Below are 23,954 nucleotides of genomic sequence, written 5' to 3' on the forward strand. Positions count from 1 at the left end.
GTCCTAACTAAGTCATCACCCAACACCTACAAGTGCACCAGTAGTCATGTGACCAGACTGCTGTGTGATTGGTTATTGGCAGCCAACTCAGATGTATAATAAATCGCCACTCTCAGGCACTTAGGTCAGGCAGAATAGTAGGCCTACTTAGCAAGTTGCTGTCAGTGGGTTTTATAAATATTTATCGTATCCATTAGAGAATAGAGATTAGAACACACGTTCCTTTTATCCATTGATTTTCTTGAAACGTTTTTTGTGTTGTTTTGGACGCACAAGGTTTTTTCCGCCCCGAAAAGTGACGATACAGAAACATGCACTGAGGAACTGACAGTGTGTGCTCTCTCTCTCTCTCTCTCACTCTGTGTGTGTGTGTGTGTGTGTGTGTGTGTTTTGCAGTGGTACAGTACTTTTACTTAAGTACTGTACTTAAGTACAATTTTGAGGTATTTCTACTTTACTTGAGTATTTCCAATTTCCAATACTTTTACTTCTACTCCACTACATCTCAGAGCCAAATTTTGTACTTTTACTTCACTACAATTATTTGAAAACTTTAGTTACTTTACAACCCTATACATTTCGGCCATTTGAAAATAGCCGATCTAGATCGGCTATTTTCGGCTATTTTCAATAGATTTTCTACACATTTTGAACTTGTGAAATGGGACATTCCGCAATATGAAAGTACATTTTGATGCCGTTATTTTTATACTTTTACTCAAGTACATTTTCAATTCCGTACTTTTTCTTGTAACGGAGTAGTTCTAAATATCAGTATTGCTACGTTTACTTAAGTAAAACAATTGAGTACTTTTTTCCACCACAGGTGTTTTGCATCAACATATCACCTGCGTGGTGGTGCTGTTGTTGTTTGTGCAGGGCAGCGGTGAGCAGACTCTTGACCTCAGCGGGGCTGGGCGACAGCTTGGCGTAGTGCAGGACGTCTTTGCCCTCGGCGTCCACCGCCCACAGGTCTGCTCCTCGCTGGAGCAGCGCCTCCATCACAGACACGCTGCCGCACTCCGCCGCCAGCATCCCGCACGTCCTGGGTGAACCACAGACACAGTCAATCACAGACACGCTGCCGCACTCCGCCGCCAGCATCCCCCGTACTTTAAAACCCATTTAGGCCTGACATCAAAAAAAAAAAAAAAATGTCTTCAAAATCCTGACCGTTTTCTGAAAAACCTTATGTATCAGTGGTGGTCAATATTTCATGTCAAGGACCCCAAAAATTATATGTAATATGCCCCCCCCCCTCTTAAAATATGTTGTTCCAGGGACCTCCCCAGAAGCAAAGATTTGAGTTAAAATATTCACTCTAATATATATTCAAAGATTTGAGGCACATTTTCACGATTTAAAAAAAATAGCAGACCTACAAGTTCATAATGCGGCACTTGTGCCGCGCTATGAGCTTGTAGATCTGGTATTTTTCAATAGCTAAAGTATAACATAATGCTTTAAAACACCAAACACTAGCATGACTGAAGTAAAATGAGACACAAGTAGCATGTGCTTAAATTCATATTTAGAAAATGTTTCAGATGTCAAACATTTCTGAGATGATAGAATGGTCATGGAAGTTGAACCTTCTGAAAGCTTCACGGGCAAAGATAATAAACTTAAAAATCTCTCAAATGTCTTCTAAATCCCGTTTCTACTGTCTTCTCAAACCTTTTCATGAGTCCCAGAACAATATTTTGTTCCAGGGACCCTCCAGAGGCAAATATTTGAGTTAAAAAAAAAAAAAAAAAATGTTAATAACGTTCGCTGTGAAAGAATATAGTCAAAGATTTGCACGCATTCATGATTTTTCTAAAATAGCAATTCAAATTAAAAAAAAATTAAGGGTATTCAAAGCAATGCTTCCTAGGACAGACATGACGAACATGACATCCTGTTATCAGCTTTCAGGAGGCGTAGCTCCATGCATTCAGAGATTGTGGAATATAGTTGGCTACGAGAGAATGCATTTCAACCACAGCCATACAGACTGTATCTGTATCTGTACTGAATGTGCCCGGCTGCGCACAATCACGTGTGAATTTGTGGGCATGGGTGTGTGTGTGTGTGTGTGTGTGTGTCTTGGCTTATGTCCGTCACGCTACCTGCCATTGTTATCGGATGTGTTGACGTCAGCTCCCCAGTCCAGCAGAATGCTACATACTTCAGCATGAGCGTGTTTGGTGGACAACAGCAAAGGACTGTACCCCTCCTGTCAGAAACACACAAGACAGACAATAACTACCCCTCCTGTCAGAAACACACAAGACAGACAATAACTAGACTACCAATCCAAAGGACTGTAATGTACCCCCTCCTGTCAGAAACACACAAGACAGACACTAGTCTACCAATCCAAACCACTCTCAGTGGGGTCCTTCCATAGGCCATGCATTAACCACATGAACCCTAGCCTCCTGGCCCATTAAAACCCGGGAAAGCATCTGTGCCATTTTAGAGATAAAAGCCATGTGGGCAAATAAAAATGTAAGCGATAAAAATAAAAAAGCCATGTGGGCCTCGCTTCAGCGCCAACGCAGGGAATGTTCCCTTTTTAATCAATGAAGGGTGCTCCACTGCCGATGTTGAGTTGCATTGCGCTGCGTTGCATTCGCCCCCTATTCGCCACGTTTAATTTTTTGACGCCGTCCAAATGCAACGCAACGCAACACAACACAGTAGGTGGAGCTTTGGCGTTACGGTTATTTTTAAACGAGGTTGGCTTTTCAGCGCAAACCAAAGCATCAGATACCCGTGTGTGAATGACGCATGACCAAATTAATAGTTCGATGTGAAACACTCACGCGACACGGCCCCGGAGTGTAATGACCTTTATTCGGGCCAAATAGGGGGAACATTGAGCGGGAAGCAGTCTGCGCGAGGACACGATGCTATGACGAGGAGGTGTGTCTAAAGGGAATAAGGATTATGTCTATGTGGTGAGAAAGCTCTCAGTCAGGTGTGAGAGTAGACGCACATGTCTGAACAGCACCATGTGTTACATAGGATAGAGTTAGTCTGTTGAAAGACACCAGGAACAGAAACCCCCCATCCCAAGGAAAGGAAAAGGAAAGGAAAGGAAAGGAAAGGAAAGGAAAGGAAAGGAAAGGAAAGGAAAGGAAAGGAAAGGAAAGGAAAGGAAAGGAAAAACACATTATCTTCATAGCCGTTTACTCTGATCATAAAATGAATCACGATCCGCCGTGATTATTATGGCCATATTGTAGTGCAAGAGAATTCACTGAAGAAATGCATTTTTTTAACCACGTGAATCCCAGGAATCCCTGTTCTGCGGTGAACATTCGGCAAACCTACAACCTACAAGCTTACGTTGCACAGAGACACATGCGCAGGCGCTTGTAGATCTGCTATTTCTGCAGAAGGAATTTGGTGTAGAGGGAAGAAAGGAGGGGGACACAGTAAATAGGCTACAGTATACCCCCGGGGGACTGAAGTACTGTATATACAGTAGGGTTTAAGTGGTTAAACATTCCCCCTTTGATGCATTTTGGATTTATCGTTTGCCTGAGTTCTAGGCCCCACACACACACACACACACACACACACACACACACACACACACACACACACACACACACACGCACACACACACACACACACACAGTTCTTTATTTGGGGTTGAACTGCCACATTGGGAAACATTTGTCCACATTCTCGTATCAAGTTACTCACACATCGCAACACATACTCCGTCACGCAGTGGTCATGCTTGCCGAAAGGGACAATTAGATTCACTGAAGAAAAAAAAAAAAAATGATGTCTGAGAAATAATATGAAATCTGGCAGTTTTACTCAAACGAAGCAAAGACGGTGTGTGCGTTTTTTACATGCAAAGCAGATGTCTGTTCTTCCACATCGATTTCTACAATTTTGGGGTTCGGGTTCTACGAGTTTTTCTTTTTTTTTTGGGGGGGGGGGTCATTATAGGTGAAACATTATCACCTCACAACGTGTTATAAAGCAGCAGTGTTTGCGTGACATCCTAACATGACAATGAGTGTAGAATGTGGGGTCCCGGGACCCTCGGGTTCCTTGAGGGGGGGTGGGAGGGGGGGGGGCGTCCTCGAGACCCTTACAGGTCAGTATAACTCTGAGAATGTATACAGTACTCTCAGAGTTATGGAAGTTCCTTGAAATCAAAACGTTTGAGGAGACACTGTTGCAGAAGGCGCAGTAAAACATGTCAGCATAGCTTTGTGTTTTATATTACACGGCGGCCTTCTGCCACAAACCTCCCGGTACAGAACTATGTTGTGGCTTTTCCCTGGAGCTCTGTTAAAGACTTTAGCAGCGCTCCCTCCCTCTGTTCTCTTCGGTCTACTGTAGACGTCTGCTACCTAGTTTTTCCTCCGGAGTCTAACAGACTCCACAAATCAGTGTTTTTGCTCTCTCTTTTCGACTTCTCTCTCTCTCTCACACTCCGCCTGTCTCTGTCTGTCTCAGTCTAGCTCTGTGTGTGTGCGCGCGTGTGCGTGTGTCTCCGTCTGCATGTCTGTCTCCGTCTCTGTGTACTGTGAATGCATGTGGATGCAGACAGGGTGCCCGTGTTGATGTTGTATCATGTCAACCCCTTTTCTTTGTATGTAATAATGTTGGATAAACCATGACAGAGACAAATAAACTATGTATCTATCTATCTACTGTATGTATGTGTAAAAGATACAACGTGTAAGAGATAGCATTATCATTATTCTATTCCAGTGTATGGAATGAAAATAAGTTTCACTTTAGACGATGGGTTTCTACATATATCAGGGCAGAAAGCAGAATCATGTCGGTCAATCTCTTAAAATGCCATTGTAAAAGAAAATTGTGGGAAATTACACTTTCTGTAATTCCACATTTTGGGAAGTGTATTATTATATTTTCTCATGGCAGGGGGGGGGGGAAAGAGATGTTATTGGGTCAGTGTGTGTGTGTGTGGTGCTGTAAATGTGTCTGGCTTCACAGTGAGCCCATGCAGTTCAGGGCATTATTCAATGTTGTCGAATACTCTGCGTTGTCTGTGAAACTGGGCTAGTATATGCTGTGCCATTGAAAAGTTAGAATTGTGGGGAATATGAATGTGTGAGACTGAAAATATAGGGGGAAGCTTTTAAAGCATGCTGCTGCTGCTTCACGTAAACAAACAAAGTTGAACCAAACAAGCAAAGTTTAACAAAAGGCTCCTCTTTGTTCCTCCATTTTGCTAGGTGTTTATTTAAGTCAGATACACGGATAAACATGACGTGTGCCTGGGGGAGGGGGGGCTGACAGGCTGGCATGGTTTTCTCTCCTTCTGCGCTCGCTCCCACATAGTCAGGGGAAATTAATATAAACTGGGAATAAATCTCTTACGAAGAATTTTCTTCACCAATGTGTTTGTAAAGGTGTCTAGTAACACCACCGTAGGGGAATTTTTGACAGCTGCTGAAAGTTGGGGTACCATCAACAACCAATATAAGGCAAACTGTTATAAATGTCATGATGCTTTAAGTAGCATGTGACATGTAAAACTAGGGGGTTTTCATGATTCTGAACCCATTCCAAGCATTAGCTTTGTACAAAAAACACTCCTTAGGCTGAATTTGGCCATAGCCAATGTGCTGACCTCATCACATTTGTGATGACGGCCGTTTTAGCCCAAGGAGTGATTTCCGTGCAAAACTAAAGCTTGGAATGGATTCACAATCATTAAAAAACCCTAGTTTTACACGTCACATGCTACTGAAAATTAGAAAATGTTCCCTTATATTGGTTGTCAATAGTACCCCAACTTTCAGCAAACGCCAAAAAGTCCCCTAGGGTGGCTGAATATAAACCAATGTGGGACATGTCAGTAGACACCTTTACAAACACATTGGTGAAGACAATTCTTGGCAAGAATTGTATTCCCAGATTTGACATTTTTCTGATAACATTCCCTGACTAACGGCATACACAGTCAGAAACACAGCAATGTGTTCCAGATGGCTCTGTGGGATCGCTGTCTACATGTCAACTTAACCACCGCTACACTCCACAGGACTTGCAATTGTACGTCCAAGTATGAAGCTTGCACGTGAACGTGCGCAAACATGTGTTTCACAGTTCACACCCACATGCCACTGTACGCGCACGCACACGCACACGCACACACACACACACACTTTGTGATGGCAGATAAATCGTTACGTCTGCGGAACCAATGCCACGAACACTCATTTGTGTCAAATTCACCACTAAAAAGCCTACTCAAAATGTCAGTCTCAACGCGTCGCATCGCAACATGCTTATAGAGCTTATAGAATACATTGTCCATTTTTAAAAGCGTTACATTTGAGCCTATAATAATAATGACATGCCTGAAATAGATCCATGCAATCATCTAACATCCACCTTTCTTTATCAAGTCATGGTGCATGTTGATAGCCTGGGTTCCAGCCTGCTTCGCCGGGTGCCGTGAATATGTGTCGTCACTTCGCTAATCAGTCTGGACAGGGTCCTCCTACAGTATCTACCAAGGTAGGCGCAGTAGTGTAAAGTAACTAAGTACATTTACTTAAAGGAGAATTCCATACTAAAAGGCTTTCTTACCTTTATTTGTAGTTGTTACGTCCCCACCAAAGAGGTCCAGGTGTTATTTTGTGCAAAAGCTCCTTATTGGCTATTTCCCCTACCATAAGTCCTAAATTAATTGCATTGAATTGAATGGGGCTATGGGGTATGCTAATTTGCTTATTTCCATCGCTCAAAATTAATATTTTTTTGTATATATCCTCTCTTCATAATGTAAATAATATCCCAAGCGGCACACTTTACTACTTATTTAGATGGAAATAAGCAAATTAGCACAACACCCCATAGCCCCCATTCAATTCAATGCAATTCATTTAGGGCTTATGGTAGGGGAAATAGCCAATAAGGAGCTTTTGCACAAAATAACACCTGGACCTCTTTGGTGGGGACGTAACAACTGCAAAGAAAGGTAAGAAAGCCTTCTAGCATGGAATTCTTTTCCAACAATTTTGAGGTATTTGTACTTGAGTATTTCCAATTTCCAATACTTTTACTTCTACTCCACTAGCCAGAGCCAAAATGTGTACTTTTACTCCACTACAATTATTTGAAAACTTTAGTTACTGAGATTAAATTTTTGGTTAGAAAACATACAGTACATTTACCGCTTCGACCCTATACATTTCGGCCATTTGAAAATAGTACTAGTGAATCTGACCTAGTGATACAACCTACCTTCACATATAAATAGTACTAGTGAATCTGACCTAGTGATACAACCTACCTTCACATATAAATAGTACTAGTGAATCTGACCTAGTGATACAACCTACCTTCACATATAAATAGTACTAGTGAATCTGACCTAGTGATACAACCTACCTTCACATATAAATAGTACTAGTGAATCTGACCTAGTGATACAACCTACCTTCACATATAAATAGTACTAGTGAATCTGACCTAGTGATACAACCTACCTTCACATATAAATAGTACTAGTGAATCTGACCTAGTGATACAACCTACCTTCACATATAAATAGTACTAGTGAATCTGACCTAGTGATACAACCTACCTTCACATATAAATAGTACTAGTGAATCTGACCTAGTGATACAACCTACCTTCACATTATAAATAGTACTAGTGAATCTGACCTAGTGATACAACCTACCTTCACATATAAATAGTACTAGTAAATCTGACCTAGTGATACAACCTACCTTCACATATAAATAGTACTAGTGAATCTGACCTAGTGATACAACCTACCTTCACATATAAATATTACTAGTGAATCTGACCTAGTGATACAACCTACCTTCACAAAGTCTACTGGAAGCCCCCATGCAGTAGGTGCCATGTTAGACCAGACATGTTGGATACTAAAAACCTTTTGGTTACTTTGATTCAAATGTAATCTGCAGGCTTAGCAGATGAGATTAAACTTGGTTGCTAAAAGTTGCCCGTTGAGCAATTTGAATAATAAGCATTATATGTGACCATACCAATCTATAGACCTATAAGGCAAACAATTTTAAATTTCATCATTCTTTAACCCACTGACAGTTTTCTGAAAAAGCTATGTTTCTATGTCAGTTGGTCTTCGATGTTTCAAAAATAGCAGACCTACAAAAAAGGCGTAGCCTACATTGCGTCACATTTCATGAATATGCGTATACCAACATGACCTGAAAATCACACCTGTGTGAAGTGAGTGGTGAAACTCCGTGTGGGGGTCCCCGGAAGTTCCAGACCCACAGGAACACGGCCAGGGTGCCGGCCCGGTTCCGGTCGAGAAATGACAGTCACTGTGTGGGGGTCCCCAGGGCAGAACCCATGCAGGGACCCAGCCAGGGACCCAGGCAGGGACGCAGGGACACACATAGCTGTCTATAGGAGTGGTTGCACCACTAAAAAAGATATGAAACTTATCTAGTGCATAAACAGCTGGATTAATTAGACGAGCCCAGTATGGGGCGAGTGTTACAGCCCACTTTGCGGGTGCCTAACTGGTAGCTTGTTGCTGGTTCAGACAGAGTGCCACAACAAAAAACTCCTCCCAGGCATATACAAGCGTCAATAAATGTTCATTATTAAGTAACATAACATCTTTAAATCTAGGCCAAGGGACCCACCGGGGTAGAGTTGCGTTTGTGTGTAATGTACGTATGTGCGCGTTCTCACAAACCAGCGTCTCTCAATTGAGCCAGCTGTGTCATGTGATGAGCAAGGAAATAACTTTCTTTCTCTTTCACATTTTCTCTCTATGCCTCAAACGCAAGCGTGCGCGGACACACACACACACACACACACACACAGACAGACAGACAGAGGGTAGAGACCACAGGCATGGAACGTCAATCCCAATCCAGTGGAGACCACATGTCTGTGGCTAGAGAGCAGAGTTCCCACAGTACAGTGACCATTTACCACAAACATGCGCTTGCGCTTGCGCGCGCGCGCGCGCACACACACACACACACACACACACACACACACACACACACACACACACACACACACACACACACACACACACACACACACACACACACACACACACACACACACACACACACACACACACACACACACACACACACACACACACACACACACACACACAATTAATCTTAATACAGGGACAGACAGGGGAAATGCCTGGGTTAGAGAAATTATTTCACGCTAAAGCTGCAATCCGTAAGATTGATGCCCTTGCCAGGATTCGAACCAACATGGTCTCCTCACTGATGGGACGCTTGTTTTACAGCACCAGGCCCGGCTACTAGGGCGAGGGTTAACCTCACAAAAAACTATGAATGAACCTAACCTCACAAGAAAATATGCCTATAAACCTAAAACCTAACCTGTAAAACAAACTATCCAACCCATTTTTTCACCCAGTGTCAATTTCCTAATGTAATCTTTGGCGCTACACTTCCTCTGCCAACCTGGGGGGGCAGAGGACTGACCTCATGGTTCCTTCTATGCATGAGGAGTCCAAGCTGCTTCTTTTCACCTGACAGGAGGGAGTTTCCCCGGCCGGACGTAGCGAGTGGAAGGAACACGTTATTCCAACCAGTTCCTTTCCCCTCCATCAGGTTTTTGTAGGGGTACCTTACCCTAGGGGACACGGGGAGGACATACCCGCCTCGGGTATGGGCACTGATGACGCAGAGGAGAGAACACGCCACCAGCACCCACAGCGTCCCCAGCGGGAACCGAACCCAGGACCTTCTAGCTGTAAGGCGACAGCACTACCGACTGTGCCACCGTGGCCCCCTTATCTGCTCTATTGGTAAAATGTACAATGTGCATGCAGTGCTTAAACCACTCGAAGCCCATCATCCATATTCTGTGGGGAACTTTAGCCCAAACAAAATAGACTATCAACAAGCTCACAACACGGCTATTTATACATATTATTATTTATACAGAGAAAAGCGGCCCAAGTACAGAGACAACGCAGGTCCAATTGACTCTCTCTATAGTGTCTAGAAGAATCACATCTTAAGAGAAACAAATCTGAACGTGCAAATGATTTTTGCCTGACCTCAATCCCCCTGAGACAAAGCCTGCTGCGGGGGATTCCAGTTTGGGGGATTCAGAACGTAGGAATCAAGCCCACAGGGTTTTGTCAACCCAAAAAGCCAGACATTAGGAGTCCAACTAATACTAGTGGACGGTGCTCAAATGTTTTATTTGCAAAGGGTCCCCTTAACTCTGATTAATTCATAATTAACTAGAAAAAGTGCCCTTCCGGGCACAGGTCTCCACCAGGTTATCCACAGATCCGTGCAGTTAGAGGTAAAAACACTTTTCGGCCAGTTATAGCGCCACCTTGAGGCTGAGTTGAAATTGTTCATGTGGCATTTCGTCCTCGGCCTAGTGGGAATGTGGGTGCACAATTTGACGGAAATCACGCGATGTGTTCATGATTTGCAGCATTTTGTTTGAAACTGAGCACTCCTGTGAACTTTGGAAGCCAATCTTAACCAATCAGGATGGAGTCTCATAAATCTGAAAGACCCGTTTCGTTGAATGGCTCTAGAGAGACTGTGTACCAATTTGCGTGATGTTTGGACAAAATCTGTAGGTGTACTGTGCAAAAACTTGTTTTGCACAAAGCGGCCTCCTGGTGGCGCTATAACAGGCCGTTCTGGAAAGTTTGGGGCAGAGGTTCATGGTTGGCATCCAGGGAGTGTGTGTGCAAAATATGGCATCGAAAAACTTGTTTTGCACAAAGCGGCCTCCTGGTGGCGCTATAACAGGCCGTTCTGGAAAGTTTGGGGCAGAGGTTCATGGTTGGCATCCAGGGAGTGTGTGTGGAAAATATGGCATCGACCGGGTTAACGGTGGCCGAGATTAGCTGTTCACGGACACACGGACACACGGACACACGGACGGACGGACGGACACGCGGACGGACGGAGTGCAAAACATACTCTCCCCACATGCCTTCGGCCTGGTGGAGACAATAATTAATTCCATTTGAGAGTGTTCCATTTGAACACTCTCAGAGTTACAGACCTCTTATGGTCATTCAGGGCTATCTATTTATGTGTTTCTGGTCAGATTAGTGTCCACTCATGTTGTAGTTCCGTGGCAAAAATGGAATGTTGACAAAAATGTCCACCACAAGCCAACACATGGCGATGACACCTGATCATCATACAGTGGAGCATTTGGAGTGACATCATCAGGTAAAAAGTCTGCAAATAAGTTGATTTAGCCAGGGTTGATTTAGTCGACTACCTTTTTCCACTGACGAAAAACTAAATGGAAATCTACAAGCTCACAACGCGTCGCAGCTTGCAAGTGTTCAGCAAGTGTAAAAGCAGCCATTACGACGGCATCAAGGCCCGCCAAAACACATTTTAGTCTAGACTAACACTAAAACATTGCAGGTGACTAAAATGTGACTAAAACTAAATTAAAGCTATATTCAAGAGACTATGACTAAAACCAAAATCTGCTGCCCAAAAACAACACTGGTGCGTAGATGAAAAGGTACATACCGAGTCTCTGAGGTTGACGGGACTCTTGTGTTCACACAGCAGTTGGACGATGTGGACGTTCCCGCAAGCAGCTGCAGGGGACAGAATAAGTTGAAGTTGAGTGGTGCTGTACTGTATTTACTGTATACTCTCCTCCCTGGCCTCAGTGTGTGTGTGCGTGTGTGAGAGTTAGGCTGCACAACAGTTCATACCCTGAAGAAGGCAACTCGTTTGTCAAAACGTTGGTAACAATATACAAGTATTTTTGGCATCGTGACTACGAGTTGTGCGACCTCTCCTTCCTATTTTAAAGGCTGCGCAACAGTGCCACTTGGTGGTGAAAATATGCTATTTCCATGCTCAGACCCAGGGACACATATAGCTGTCTACAGGAGTGGTTGCACCACTCAAAAATAGCCGTCTAACACACAGCGACGTCAAAGCACACACGTACAGATGATGGAACAGCACAGGACAGCAAAACCTGAGACAACAATGATAACAGTGGAAACTACTGTAGCAACATTACAGTGACAGCTGGAAAGAACACTTATAATTTATAAGGGATTTTAGTTTAGTTTGTCCGTAAGCCTTTAATTGGGCCCGGAAAACAAAATAAACATTACGTGACATTTTTCTTCCCTCAGCTCCTCTAAAGAGCGAAGGAATGTGACAACATTCATTTGTTTTCTACCAAAAAAAAGAAATCCCAATTAAAATATATGTCTAAATTACCTATTGTTTAGTGTCTAGAGATCTGGGAGGCTTTATTAGGAGGCATTCCTAGCTACGCCAATGCAACGCCATGACATTCCAAGTGAGGATTAATACAAATCCTATAAAGATTCCTTGCATTGTTTTAAAAGGTAATGACCTGTGCACCTCCAGATGTCCCGACTCTCCGAACTGGGAGCTTTTTCCGACAAGTATGCATTGGCCTTTAGGAACCAAATGGATCCTTACGGGTCTAGAACGTTACATTTGTACGACTCTCAGGGGTACATTCATTCACACTGAGGATTTGACAATGGACACACAAAATAAACCAGGTCAAGTCAACCAAGTGCCCCTTAAACCAGAGTGTCATAACTCATGTTAGATTTAAGCTATATATGAGTCTCACGATTTCGGATTTAAAAGACAAATAACAGATATACAAGCTCATAGCGTGGCATAGAACAATCTTGAGAATTGGTGCAAATCTTTGAATATAGGCCTATATAATATATTTAAAAAAAACATTTTAAGTCAAATCTATGCTTCTGGGGGTCCCTGTAAAAAAAAGAATATTTTGAGATGCGAGTCGGTGGTCAAATCAATAATTTTGGGAGGCCTTGACATGAAAAGGTATTTGTAGAATCGGCCTCAGGTCTTTTTAGACCCGAGGAGGATTCTACAAAATGTGTCTTCTAAATCATGACAGTTTTCAGAAAAACCCATGTTTCTATGTCAGTCGTTCTCAAACGTTTTCATGTCAAGGACCCTCAAAAATATACATGTAATTGGTGGCCGACCCCCATCTGAAAATATGTTGTTCCAGGGACCCCCCAGAAGCAAAGATGTGAGTTAAAAACATCATCTATCATTATAGTTTACATTTCACGATTCACAAATTTAAAAAATATAGCAAATCTACAAGCTCATAGCGCGGCACCGACTGCCGCGCTATGAGCTTGTAGATCTGCCAACAGGGGGTCCCCGTCCTCAATGGTTGAATGAAAGCCTTACCGGCGTGGTGCAGAGCGGTCCTCCCTGAGCTGTCCAGAGCATCAACGGCACACTTACTCTGGATGAAACAACAGACACAGAGCTCATATTAAAACAACAACTGGTTAAATGTGATGTAGTCAAATTCATGCTCAAAGTGAAGGTTTGGTGTCTGTGTGTGTGTGTGTGTGTGTGTGTGTGTGTGTGTGTGTGTGTGTGTGTGTGTGTGTGTGTGTGTGTGTGTGTGTGTGTGTGTGTGTGTGTGTGTGTGTGTACGTCTAAAGGCCTATTCATACTCCAGTTTTAGGTGATAAGGTGAAGTTTAGTAAAAACAGAGAGATGTGATTTGGGTGAGCGGTGAATCGCTTATTGCCACCGCGGCTCAGTGACGTCTAGTTGTAGTTTTCCTTATTTTTTAAAGATATTTTTGGGGCTTTTTTATGCCTTTACTGATAGGGTACAGACAGTACTTTGACAGGAAAGGGGTAGAGAGACGGGGGGGGGGGGGGGTCGGGTGGTGGAGACATGCGGGCTCGGGACTCGAACCGGTGACACGCTGACGCTGTCAGTATGGATTACCAGCCTAGGTGGAGTCACGTTGGAGTTTTCGATGGTTCAAGTACACCGAGCATCATTTATTTTTGGAGTTTCCATTATGGTACAGTATACCTGAATGAGCTTTTTGGCACACTCCTGCTGGTTGTTTTTGGCAGCCAGGTGTAAAGCACTGAAACCTGAAGATAGAACCAAGAAGACACATTTAAAGAGATTGTGACATTAGGAAAAACAAGGTTTTTGTAATTGTTTTTGTAAAGGTTTTCTGAGCTCAATTGCACCCAAAAAACGGAACTTTTAACATTCAGTCGATTTTTCTGTGGTCTGGGGTTTTCTGGCTCAAACAAGTGCTCTGATTTCCCTGCTGTTTGTGATGTCACAGCCTGCAAATCCCATATTATGTCAATGGGATTTGCCAGCAGATGTAACTGTTTTCACTGTTTTGCCTGTTTTCATTGAGGCTCAAAAGGCCAAACCACAGAGAAAACTCCAGGCCACAGAAAATCCTCGAGTCAAACGTATACTTAAAAAGAACTCTGTTTGACCAAAGTACTGAAGTACTGAACAGACTAGGAGGTAGCTAAAACCACAAACACAGAACCATACACATACACAACAAGACAACACAACTCAAAGGCAGAAACAAACAACCACCAATAAGAACATTCAAATGCTAGTGAATAAAACATTTCTTTAAAGTTAAACGTTGAGCTTGCACATGCGCGGTGCACACACACACACACACACACACACACACACACACACACACACACACATACACACACACACACACACAATAAATAAATAAATGGAAATAAATATTTGTGTACTTTGTGTGTACATTGGTGACTATAACTATAATCTACATGATCTTGAGGCCTTCAAAATAAAAATAAAAACTAGTCAACTAGTACCAACAAGCTCAACTAGTGGATTTACTAGTTAGCTAGTTGCTTAATGCCCACACACACTCACGCACACACGCAGTCACACACACACACACGCGCACACACACTCTCTGGCTGTGATTTTTTTTTTTTTTTTACTCATTTTTATATACTGTAGGCCAGGGTATCAAACATTCAATGAAAATACATTAGGATATAATAGCCAAGGAGGCAATATGACTATACCTGTTCCATCTGTGACTGACAGGTCGGCACCATGGGCCAGAAGGACAGACAGACAGTCTGTCAGACCACGAGTAGCTGCAACATGAAGACTGCACACACACACACACACACACACACACACACACACACACACACACACACAGAAGTGAATTAAAGTAACCATTAAAAGCTACTTCTGCAATACATACAGGTACTGTACATGTGTGTGTGTGTGTGTGTGTGTGTGTGTACAAAATGGTGTGCACAACTGCATTAATTCATTATACATTGCACACACACACACAGACATGCCTTTCTATCAGGTTTTATCACCATAGAGACACTGTAGACTCCTCCTTTGTGGGTCCTGAAAAGACTGGAACGCAGAGGTTCCAAATAAATGTGCGTGCGTGTGTGTGTGTGTGTGTGTGTGTGTGTGTGTGTGTGTGTGTGTGGTGTGCATGTGTGCATGTGTGCGCGTGCGTGTGCGTGTGTGTGTGTGTGTGTGGGTGCGTGCGTCAGGGTGAACGTGCATGTGTCCCTGTATTTCTCCACGTGTGTGGAACAGTGAGCAGCCGTTGAACACATTCAGGTCAGTGGGTGTTGTGTTTCAGAGGAGAAAGAGGTCAAACATTAACACTGGGCCTCCGCCTTATCAACTCAACCTCAAACAATGGTGCACAGACTGCCTCTGAGCAAGTGCTGTACTTAACCCATTTAGACTCGAGACCCATCAAAAAAATGGCTTCTAAAAGTTTGCTGGAAAAACCTATGTTTCTATGTTGTCAGTGGTTCTCAAAGTTATTCATGTCAAGGACCCCAAAAAATGTATTATGTATTTGGCCTGAAATTTGGTCTTTTTTATATATATTTGTTTTGCCACTTACCAACCTAAGATTGCCGCTGTTGAAACCTTGTGTCTCAATATCTCAAAATGTTATGTTTATTTTTTTTGCAAATAAATGCCTTACTTTGTCACACAATATTGTCACACAAAAGTAGGCTATAGCAAAAATAGCTACCAGTTCGTGTGCACGCATCCGCCTGGGTGACAGCAGACTGCTGGGCGAATGCTGGCGCTTTGGCATGGGGGGGGGGGTCAGATCAACATATGGAATGAATTCTGTACTGGCCATATATGGAGCGTGTCTTGAGTGTACAGGGTCTGATGAGGTCAGATCAACATATGGAATGTCAGAACAGGTCAGCCCCCGGGGGGAATGAATTGAGTGTACAGGGTTTGGTGAGGGCCCAGGTAGTGCCAGGCCTTTCATTTTCAGGCATGTTGAGAACTCTAGTTTTTGCCGGCTGCCGGGCGGGGCTGCACTAATAACTTTGGGGCAGGCCCGTCTAGAGTTTAAATGGACAGGTATCAGTCAAAAGGGAGACATCAAAAGGAAGAATGGATGTAGAAGGATCAACATAATGGAATGTCAGAACAAGTCAGCTCCATATATGGAGATCTAAGGGTTTGAGGTCAGATGTAGAGCTGCTGGCCAATATTGATGACATCAGGGATCTCCATATATGGGCTTAATATTGACGACATCAAGGATCTCCATCCCTGATGTCCATATATATATACCCCAGGCATGACCATATATGGTCATGCCTGGGGTGACATCATCCACATCATTCCATGTATTTATTTTGAGCGGTGCGCCCTTAATTTGAAGCCATAATTCACCATGTCTTTGTTTGTCATGACTAAATCAATGTGCTGCGTGTGTAGATAAGACCATGACTGTATACTAATGTCAATAACAGGAGTGTTCAGACCAGGGGGGCAGTCAGCCAGATATTTCGTGAAGCCTCATTTGAAATCGGTAGTTCATATAATGGCCTGTTGTGGCGCTGGACTGGACCCAAAAAGCCCCATAGCTCCATAGAGGCCCATGTATTTTGGCCCAACTTCACCTAGACTGTATTACCTTAATAAACATGGTCATGAATACTTTCTTCTTCCAGTCACTAGTTTAAAGTCTCATTTCTAATGTCATAATATTCTTTTTGGAAAATTATGGTCCCATTAATTAAAAAAATTACCATAAAGTCGCGTATGTTCTGAGGGGCGTGGCTACCGTTACAGTCTATGATCGGGATTCCCCTCCCACTCAAGAGTCTTCTCCTCCCACTCGAGTCAAAATAAAAACCAACGGAGAAGAAGGGGGGAAGTCCCGCCTCGTTGTCTGGGCAGCCAATGACCAGCTGGTCCAAAACGGAGCCAGCCAATGGCCAGCTGGTACCAAACGGATCTAGAAAGATGGCGACTTACATCAGGAATTAGCATATTATTACAGGCTTCATTTTACGTTCATGTTAGACCCGGCGAACGCTTTGTCCATATTTTTTACAGTCTATGGTTCAGACCAACCTTCCTTCCACACTATATTGAGGAAGTTCACATGCATGTTTTTTCCACAAGGTTAACACATTCCCTCCCGTCACTTTAGATCGTGAGGCTGGTGCAACTCAAATGCCGCGAAATACCAAAGTAGACGAAGAGATCATGGGCAACCAGGAAGTGCAGCCCCCACCACACTACAGTGTGGCTTCACTGTAGGTGGGTGGAACCACGATGGAGTTGTTTTCGTCCGCGCGATGTAAGAACATTGAATCATAACCTCCCAAACACCGGATCCTGGCCATTATATTAGTCCACAGTTTGGTGACTACATAGGATATTTTACCGCCGAATAATCGACTATTATGATATTCGTGTAGACTACCGAAAATCACGTTTGGTTAATGCCCTCGTGTGCGTCGGATCCGTATGTAGGTTGTCGAACATGTGAGTAAAATATATATATATATTATTTTTAATTTCTGGATTAAATTAAATTTAAGAAAGACAGATTCTCACGTTCTGGCAGAGGCGGGTTTTTGAGATTATAACGGATTCTGGCGTCCGTGGCTTAGATTGGGTAAATACGGCATCCCCGTTATAGGAGCATGTGGTTATAGATAAAAAGCCTATGCTCTGTGATTCCAGTGGGAACAGCTGTGACATTTTGCCCGGATCATTTTAGTGTCTTTCTATACATGGTTATTTGCATGGTTATCTTTACTGCTTTAAAAAGAAAACGAGGCGGGGAAAAAAATGGACCCATGAAAACAAAAAACTTAAGAAAGCAACCATTCAAAAGCTAGGCTGTAGTCTGCTGCAGCCATGATCTCATGGTCTATAGAGGCCATTTCAGGACGGTACCACAGCACGCGCACACTCACACACACACACATGCGCGCACACTCACACACACATGCGCGCACACACACACACACACACACACACACACACACACACACACACACACACACACACACACACACACACACACACACACACACACACACACACACACACACACACACAGGGTGGCATATCTAGTACACACTGATAAGATTTGGACTGACTGACTTAGTTGACTTATAGCGTGAGAAGAATTTGGCTTCAGAGTTCAGACTAGTTGGCAAATGTCTATAGGCTATTCCGCTGCTGAAGTATCGCAGAACTAAATCATTCATCCGATCTCTATCCCCCGGTTAACTTCCATTCAGACTACAGCAACACAGTCTTCACTTCTATTGCCTATTATCTGCCATGTAGTGGTGTACGTATATTTGTATTGCTATGTTGTGGAGTGTGCCGTTTATGTGTGTATTCAATTTACAATTTAGGCATTTAGCAGATGCTCTTAATCCAGAGCGATTTACAGTAAGCAAGAACAAAAAACATGGTAATACATCAAATACATGAAATTAATTAATAAAAAGCGAACATTTTTAACTCAAATCTTTGATTCTGGAGGGTCCCTGAAACAACACATTTTCAGATGGGGGGGTCGGCGGCCAAATACATATATTTTTAGGGGTCCTTGACATGGAAATGTTTGAGAACGACTGACATAGAAAACCTTTCAGAAAACTGTCAGGATATAGACGACATTTGTAGATTGTGGAATCTTCCTAGGGTCTAAATGGGTTCACCTGCGGGCCACATTAAGTGAAGGTGAGGGTCGCCATGTGGCAAGTGGCAACCCGGGCCGCCAGTATGGCCCATGTCATGGACTATAGGCTACTCAGTACTCACGCTGACTTGCCCTCGTGGTCCAGCTTGACGGAGCTGGCACCCTTCTTGGCCAGCAGTGATGCCACCCTCTCCACCTCGCCATGCTCCACCGCAGCCAGCAGACGCTCGTCGTTCTTGTTCCACTCATGGGTCTAGAACGAGTGAGAGGAGGAGGAGGAGGAGATACGTGACGAGGAGAGAAGGAGAAAGAAGAGGGGGAGAGAGAGGGGACAGAAAGTGTCAACGTGATGATGAGAATGACTTAACATACCAGTGGCTCTCAGACGTTTCGTTTAGAGGAACCCCCCACTTGAAATCTTATCTGATATACTTTTTTTTTTCTGAGGGTCAGGGATCCCAATTTACTCTATAAAATCCTCCATGTTCATTTAACGAACCAGTTTTTTGTCCATGAGCCAGACCTCCAATAACCTTAATTATGAATTGAGTAGGCAAAACCATACCTATATTAAAGTGTCAATATAGATAACCATTCCACAGTATATCAGCGTTTCATATTTTCATTTTTTTTGCATATTTTCCTACAGTACATAATGCCTAATTTGCATATTTAAATTTACAATTTCAGAAAATGTGTAATACAATAAATCATTGTCTTCGTGTAAGTAATCAACTGGGGAAGTTTCATGGTGATAACTATTAATTAAAGTTTTACCTATTCACCTATAGGCCTACTGTAGGTAAAAAATACAAAATGTGTGATAAATATGAAAAATCTATTCCTGTGGAAGGGTTATCATATATTAATTTACTTATATTGATACTATAAACAATTCAATATAGGTATGGTTTTGGCCACTCAATTCATAATCAACGTTCCAATTTTGGAGGTCTGTCTCATGGACTAAAAACTGGTTCTGAACTGAACGGGTTCCCAACCTCTAAAAAAGGGGCCTCTTTTGCATACATTTGGAGTCACATTATTTGGTTCCTGGCTGTAGCTGGTTCTCAGCGTGGCGGTCCGGGGACCCCCAGGGCTCCTTGAGGGAGGTCCAGGGGGTCCTTCCTTGAACCCCACGTTGAGAACCAGAGATACATACATCATGGCATAGTGGAAAGAATGTGACTCCTATTACAAAGAAAACATTCTGCATCGACCCTCCACCCTAACTCATGATGATGAATATATACATTCCTACAAATCAAATACTGCGTACAGACATTCACTCACACATTAGACTAACCTCAGGCCAATGGCTGAGATGCTCTGAATGTTAGTAATGCTCGCAATGCTCCCAACATGTTATTTTGGCTCTGTCGTATAGCAGCTCACGCAACAACACTCGTGCACTTACGTGCATGTGTGTGGCCACACGCACGACGTGCACGCATACAATCCTCCATACACACACATACAGGTCACGATGTACGTCGTCCATGTGTAAATATGCACACACACACACACACACACACACACACACACACACAGCCATTAACATGTAGATTGCAGACATTACAACAACAAACACATCTAAGCTTATAGAAAATATAGACAGAACTGTACACAAATGCACACATGTGAGGACAGTGAGCGCACGCATAGGTGTGTGTGTGTGTGTGTGTGTGTGTGTGTGTGTGTGTGTGTGTGTGTGTGTGTGTGTGTGTGTGTGTGTGCGTCCCTGCACAGTGCACACGCCACACACCCACACATATAAGCTAACGGGGCCTAATTTATATTGCTGACAGCTTGCGCTGAGATAGAGAGTATTCAGCTATTGGAGTGTTTCAACCATGACCTCATAGAAAGGCTATAACCAACAGTCTGAAAAGCACTCTACACACACTACAAACTACACTACACAGCAGGGACGTGCACACAACAGACCACGAATGCAGCATTTACTACATGGTGAAAGAAATGCACATGCCACTCCTTTCCTTCCATGCCATGCCAGCAGCAGCATTCAGGAGAATTGCTTTTTTTCCCCGAAGTCTCCAGAACTTGAACACAGTATTTTGCTTTGAACAAATTTGTTTAGAAATCCATGTCGTATAGACACCGCATCTCCACTAGCTAAAGAGTGCTGGGTTGACCCCCGGAAATAGCGGTGGGCACTTTTGGACAAAAATTGCGAAAATAGCAGATCTACAAGCTCTCAACGGAGCTTGTAGATCTGCTATTTTCGCATTTTTTGTCCAAAAGTGCCCTCTTATGGGATTTCAGCCCCTGCACGTCCCTGCTACACAGCAGTTTGAAATGGCACTCAACACAGCTCTTTAAAGCAAAAATAGACTTTTCTATTGGAGAACAAAGCTCAACGCATCCCAATGCAATGCGTCACACAATGTGACCCATGTAGTTCACTATTTTCACAAAACTTTTTACTCGCATTGTTTTAGATTTTCAACCATATTGACATGCCCAAAATAGGGACACTTGTTTGAAAGTTGTCAAGTGGAAAAAAAATATGAAACAAAAGAATATCTATTAAAAAGAGGATGTGTGGGCAGACAACCGATACAACAAACCACACCACACAGAATCATCATAAATTAAACATTTTAGGGAGTCGACAGTACGCCCTCCATCATTCTACTCCTGTACTTAATTCTTCCATCACACAATGCAGTGAGGACAGAGAGAGAATGGCCTGAATAGAATCTAAAGCTGATCACACTGGACGTATCAATGTCAATAACATCCATGACTTGTTGCTGCCGAGTGCTTAGTTGCTTACCAGCAGGAAACGGAGATGGAAAATGGCACGTGATGATGACACACACCTGGCGCTCAAAGTTCTCCACTCCCTTATAGTTGACAGCATAGTATCAGAATGATTACTTACTTTCCTTGGCAAGCACATTAGTCAACTCGACCATGAGTGAAACCAGGGTTCGATTTCTTAAAAAATATATCAAGGACGGGGGTGGGGGGGGGGTACATTTTCTTTTCCATTTAAGCCCTTAAGCCCATCCAAGCTTGTACATCTGTTATTTTAGGCTAAGATATTTTATTTTATTCACAAATTTGCCCAAAAACCAGGCAGGGCTCATTATGGTTAGAATTTTTGAGTGCTGCAACCATAGGGTGCAGCACTCCAATGCCCAGCTACTGTATATGTGTGTCCCTTTGTATACGTGTATGTATGCGTGTCTGTTTAGAGTACCAACAGGTGATAAAGCGGCGCCGTTGAGCTTCACACTGTGCGCAGGTGCATGATGGGAAGATGAGTTTATAGCAGCCATTACGTGATTTCGGGAGTGACAGTACAGTACTGTGAAAGTACAGTACAGTACAGTAAAGGGACCCCCTGGGGACCCCCACACGGTAACTCCGTCATTTCTCGACCGTTTCGGACGCGGGTGGCTCGCCGGAACCGGGCCGGCACCCTGGGCGCGTTCCTGGCGGTCTGGAACTTCCGGGGACCCCCACACGGAGTTGCACCACTCACTTGTGATTTTTATATTATTGAACATTGCTATATCAAATATACATGTATGCACTGCCAGACGGTCTACATTTCCCAAAATGCATGGATTTAATTCAGTCTGACCAGAAGCGGGGGAGAAAACATATCCACACCAGCGATATGAAATTAATGCCTAGAGGGGACACTACCACCCCACCCTAACCCACCACCACCCGGCCCATACCCCAGAAAATCTGACCATCAGTGACACCACCCTGAACCATTAGTCTGGACTTATTAGGATGCAGTACAGTATTAGATCCGACCCGATAGCCTACTGACCTACACATGATGAGGAGAGCAAAGCCCTCTCTCTCTCTCTCTCTCTCTGCTCCACAAATAGCCTTTTTGGCATACTAGTACAGTAAGCGCTCAGAGTAGCAACGTAAGCCAGCGAGCATAGCGGTACATGATGGTGTAAATAGCTTCCGTGGCATACACCCAAAGGCTGTTGCTGCAATACGTTTTGCACAGCTTGTGGAAAAAGGCAGCGCTCGGGCTATAAACATCCCCTCGCATCGCTGAGGTCAAAGGTCAACAGAGCCATGACTGGATGACATCGCAGTGATTCTGCACTAGAGCTGCAGGGCAATTAGCCCAAAATATATCCATACTTGGAACCAAGAACCAACGAAATGATGCTCATGTAGGATAATCCAATAATGCAGAATAAGCATGTTGTTTTATAAACCATATATAATTTTTCCTTGAATCAATACAATACAAAATCCAATAGATCTTTTATAATAAGACTAAATTGATTAGTCTGACTAAACACTGATTAATGGTGATCTACACAGCCCACGAATCCACGATGCGGTCTCTTTATTTTTTGCAATGGCTCACATTCGTAATCACAGCAAAAAGTTTGAAGTCATGTCGCGCCGTGTTCTGCAGTGGTGCTTTTCATGTAAAGGCCTATGCATAGTCTGGTTTTTCGGTGGTGAGGTGACCACCGCTCCGGTGTTGAGCTGACCACCGGAGCTGAAATAACGTTGAGCGGTTGTGAGTAAAACAGAGAGAAGGGCTGGAGTGGTGGCGGTGGTTTGCTCTTCACCGCGGCTCGTGACGTCATGTTGTAGTTCGGTGGTCACCTAACCACCGAAAATCCAGACTATGTATGAGCCTTCAGGTAGAAAACTCCAGAAAAGGTGTGAATGCTGATTCTCAACCTCATTTATTTTTCTTTTTTTTTATATATATATTTTTTGCGGCTTACGCCTTTTATTGTTTTTTTGAAGGGACAGACAGTAGGCTGACAGGAAACGGGAGAGAGATGGGGGAAGACATGCAGTAAAGGCCGTGTCGGGCTCGGGAGTCGAACCCGCGGCACACTGCGACTGTGCCCAGACGGTTACGCCACTGCCTGGGCCGATTCTCAACCTCATTGTACAGGTTCAATGCTAAAGCCAGAAACTAATATGGATTCATCCTGCCTTTGCCCGCCGTCTAAACCCAGGAGTTCCCACACTTTTCCATTCAAAGGACTGCCAATAGTCATCATAGCCACTCTGGCTGCCATTGACTTCCAGCGTAACAGGAAAACAGCTCTCAAAAGTCACTCTTTTAGACA

General features: G+C 43.5%; 2 protein-coding genes across 6 annotated transcripts in view; one reads left to right on the forward strand and one right to left on the reverse strand.

Annotated features, from left to right (window-relative positions):
- The window catches only part of nnt (nicotinamide nucleotide transhydrogenase), a 335,122-nt gene that overhangs the window by 307,717 nt on the left and 3,451 nt on the right, over positions 1-23,954 (forward strand). The gene's annotated exons all lie outside the window — the stretch shown is intronic.
- rai14 (retinoic acid induced 14) overlaps positions 1-23,954 on the reverse strand; it is a 71,127-nt gene that overhangs the window by 19,879 nt on the left and 27,294 nt on the right. For all 5 annotated transcript variants that reach the window (XM_083794113.1, XM_083794112.1, XM_083794114.1 and 2 more), the window contains exons 3-9: positions 18,972-19,102; positions 14,903-14,991; positions 13,884-13,948; positions 13,236-13,293; positions 11,529-11,599; positions 2,112-2,218; positions 849-1,045 (exon numbers count right to left, since the gene is read on the reverse strand). In XM_083794113.1, coding sequence (XP_083650239.1) covers positions 849-1,045; positions 2,112-2,218; positions 11,529-11,599; positions 13,236-13,293; positions 13,884-13,948; positions 14,903-14,991; positions 18,972-19,102 — 718 coding nt within the window. The remainder of the gene's footprint in view (positions 1-848; positions 1,046-2,111; positions 2,219-11,528; positions 11,600-13,235; positions 13,294-13,883; positions 13,949-14,902; positions 14,992-18,971; positions 19,103-23,954) is intronic.

This window comes from Protomyctophum parallelum (genome assembly GCF_964188405.1).
Source record: "Protomyctophum parallelum genome assembly, chromosome: 21".
Lineage (NCBI taxonomy): Eukaryota > Metazoa > Chordata > Actinopteri > Myctophiformes > Myctophidae > Protomyctophum > Protomyctophum parallelum.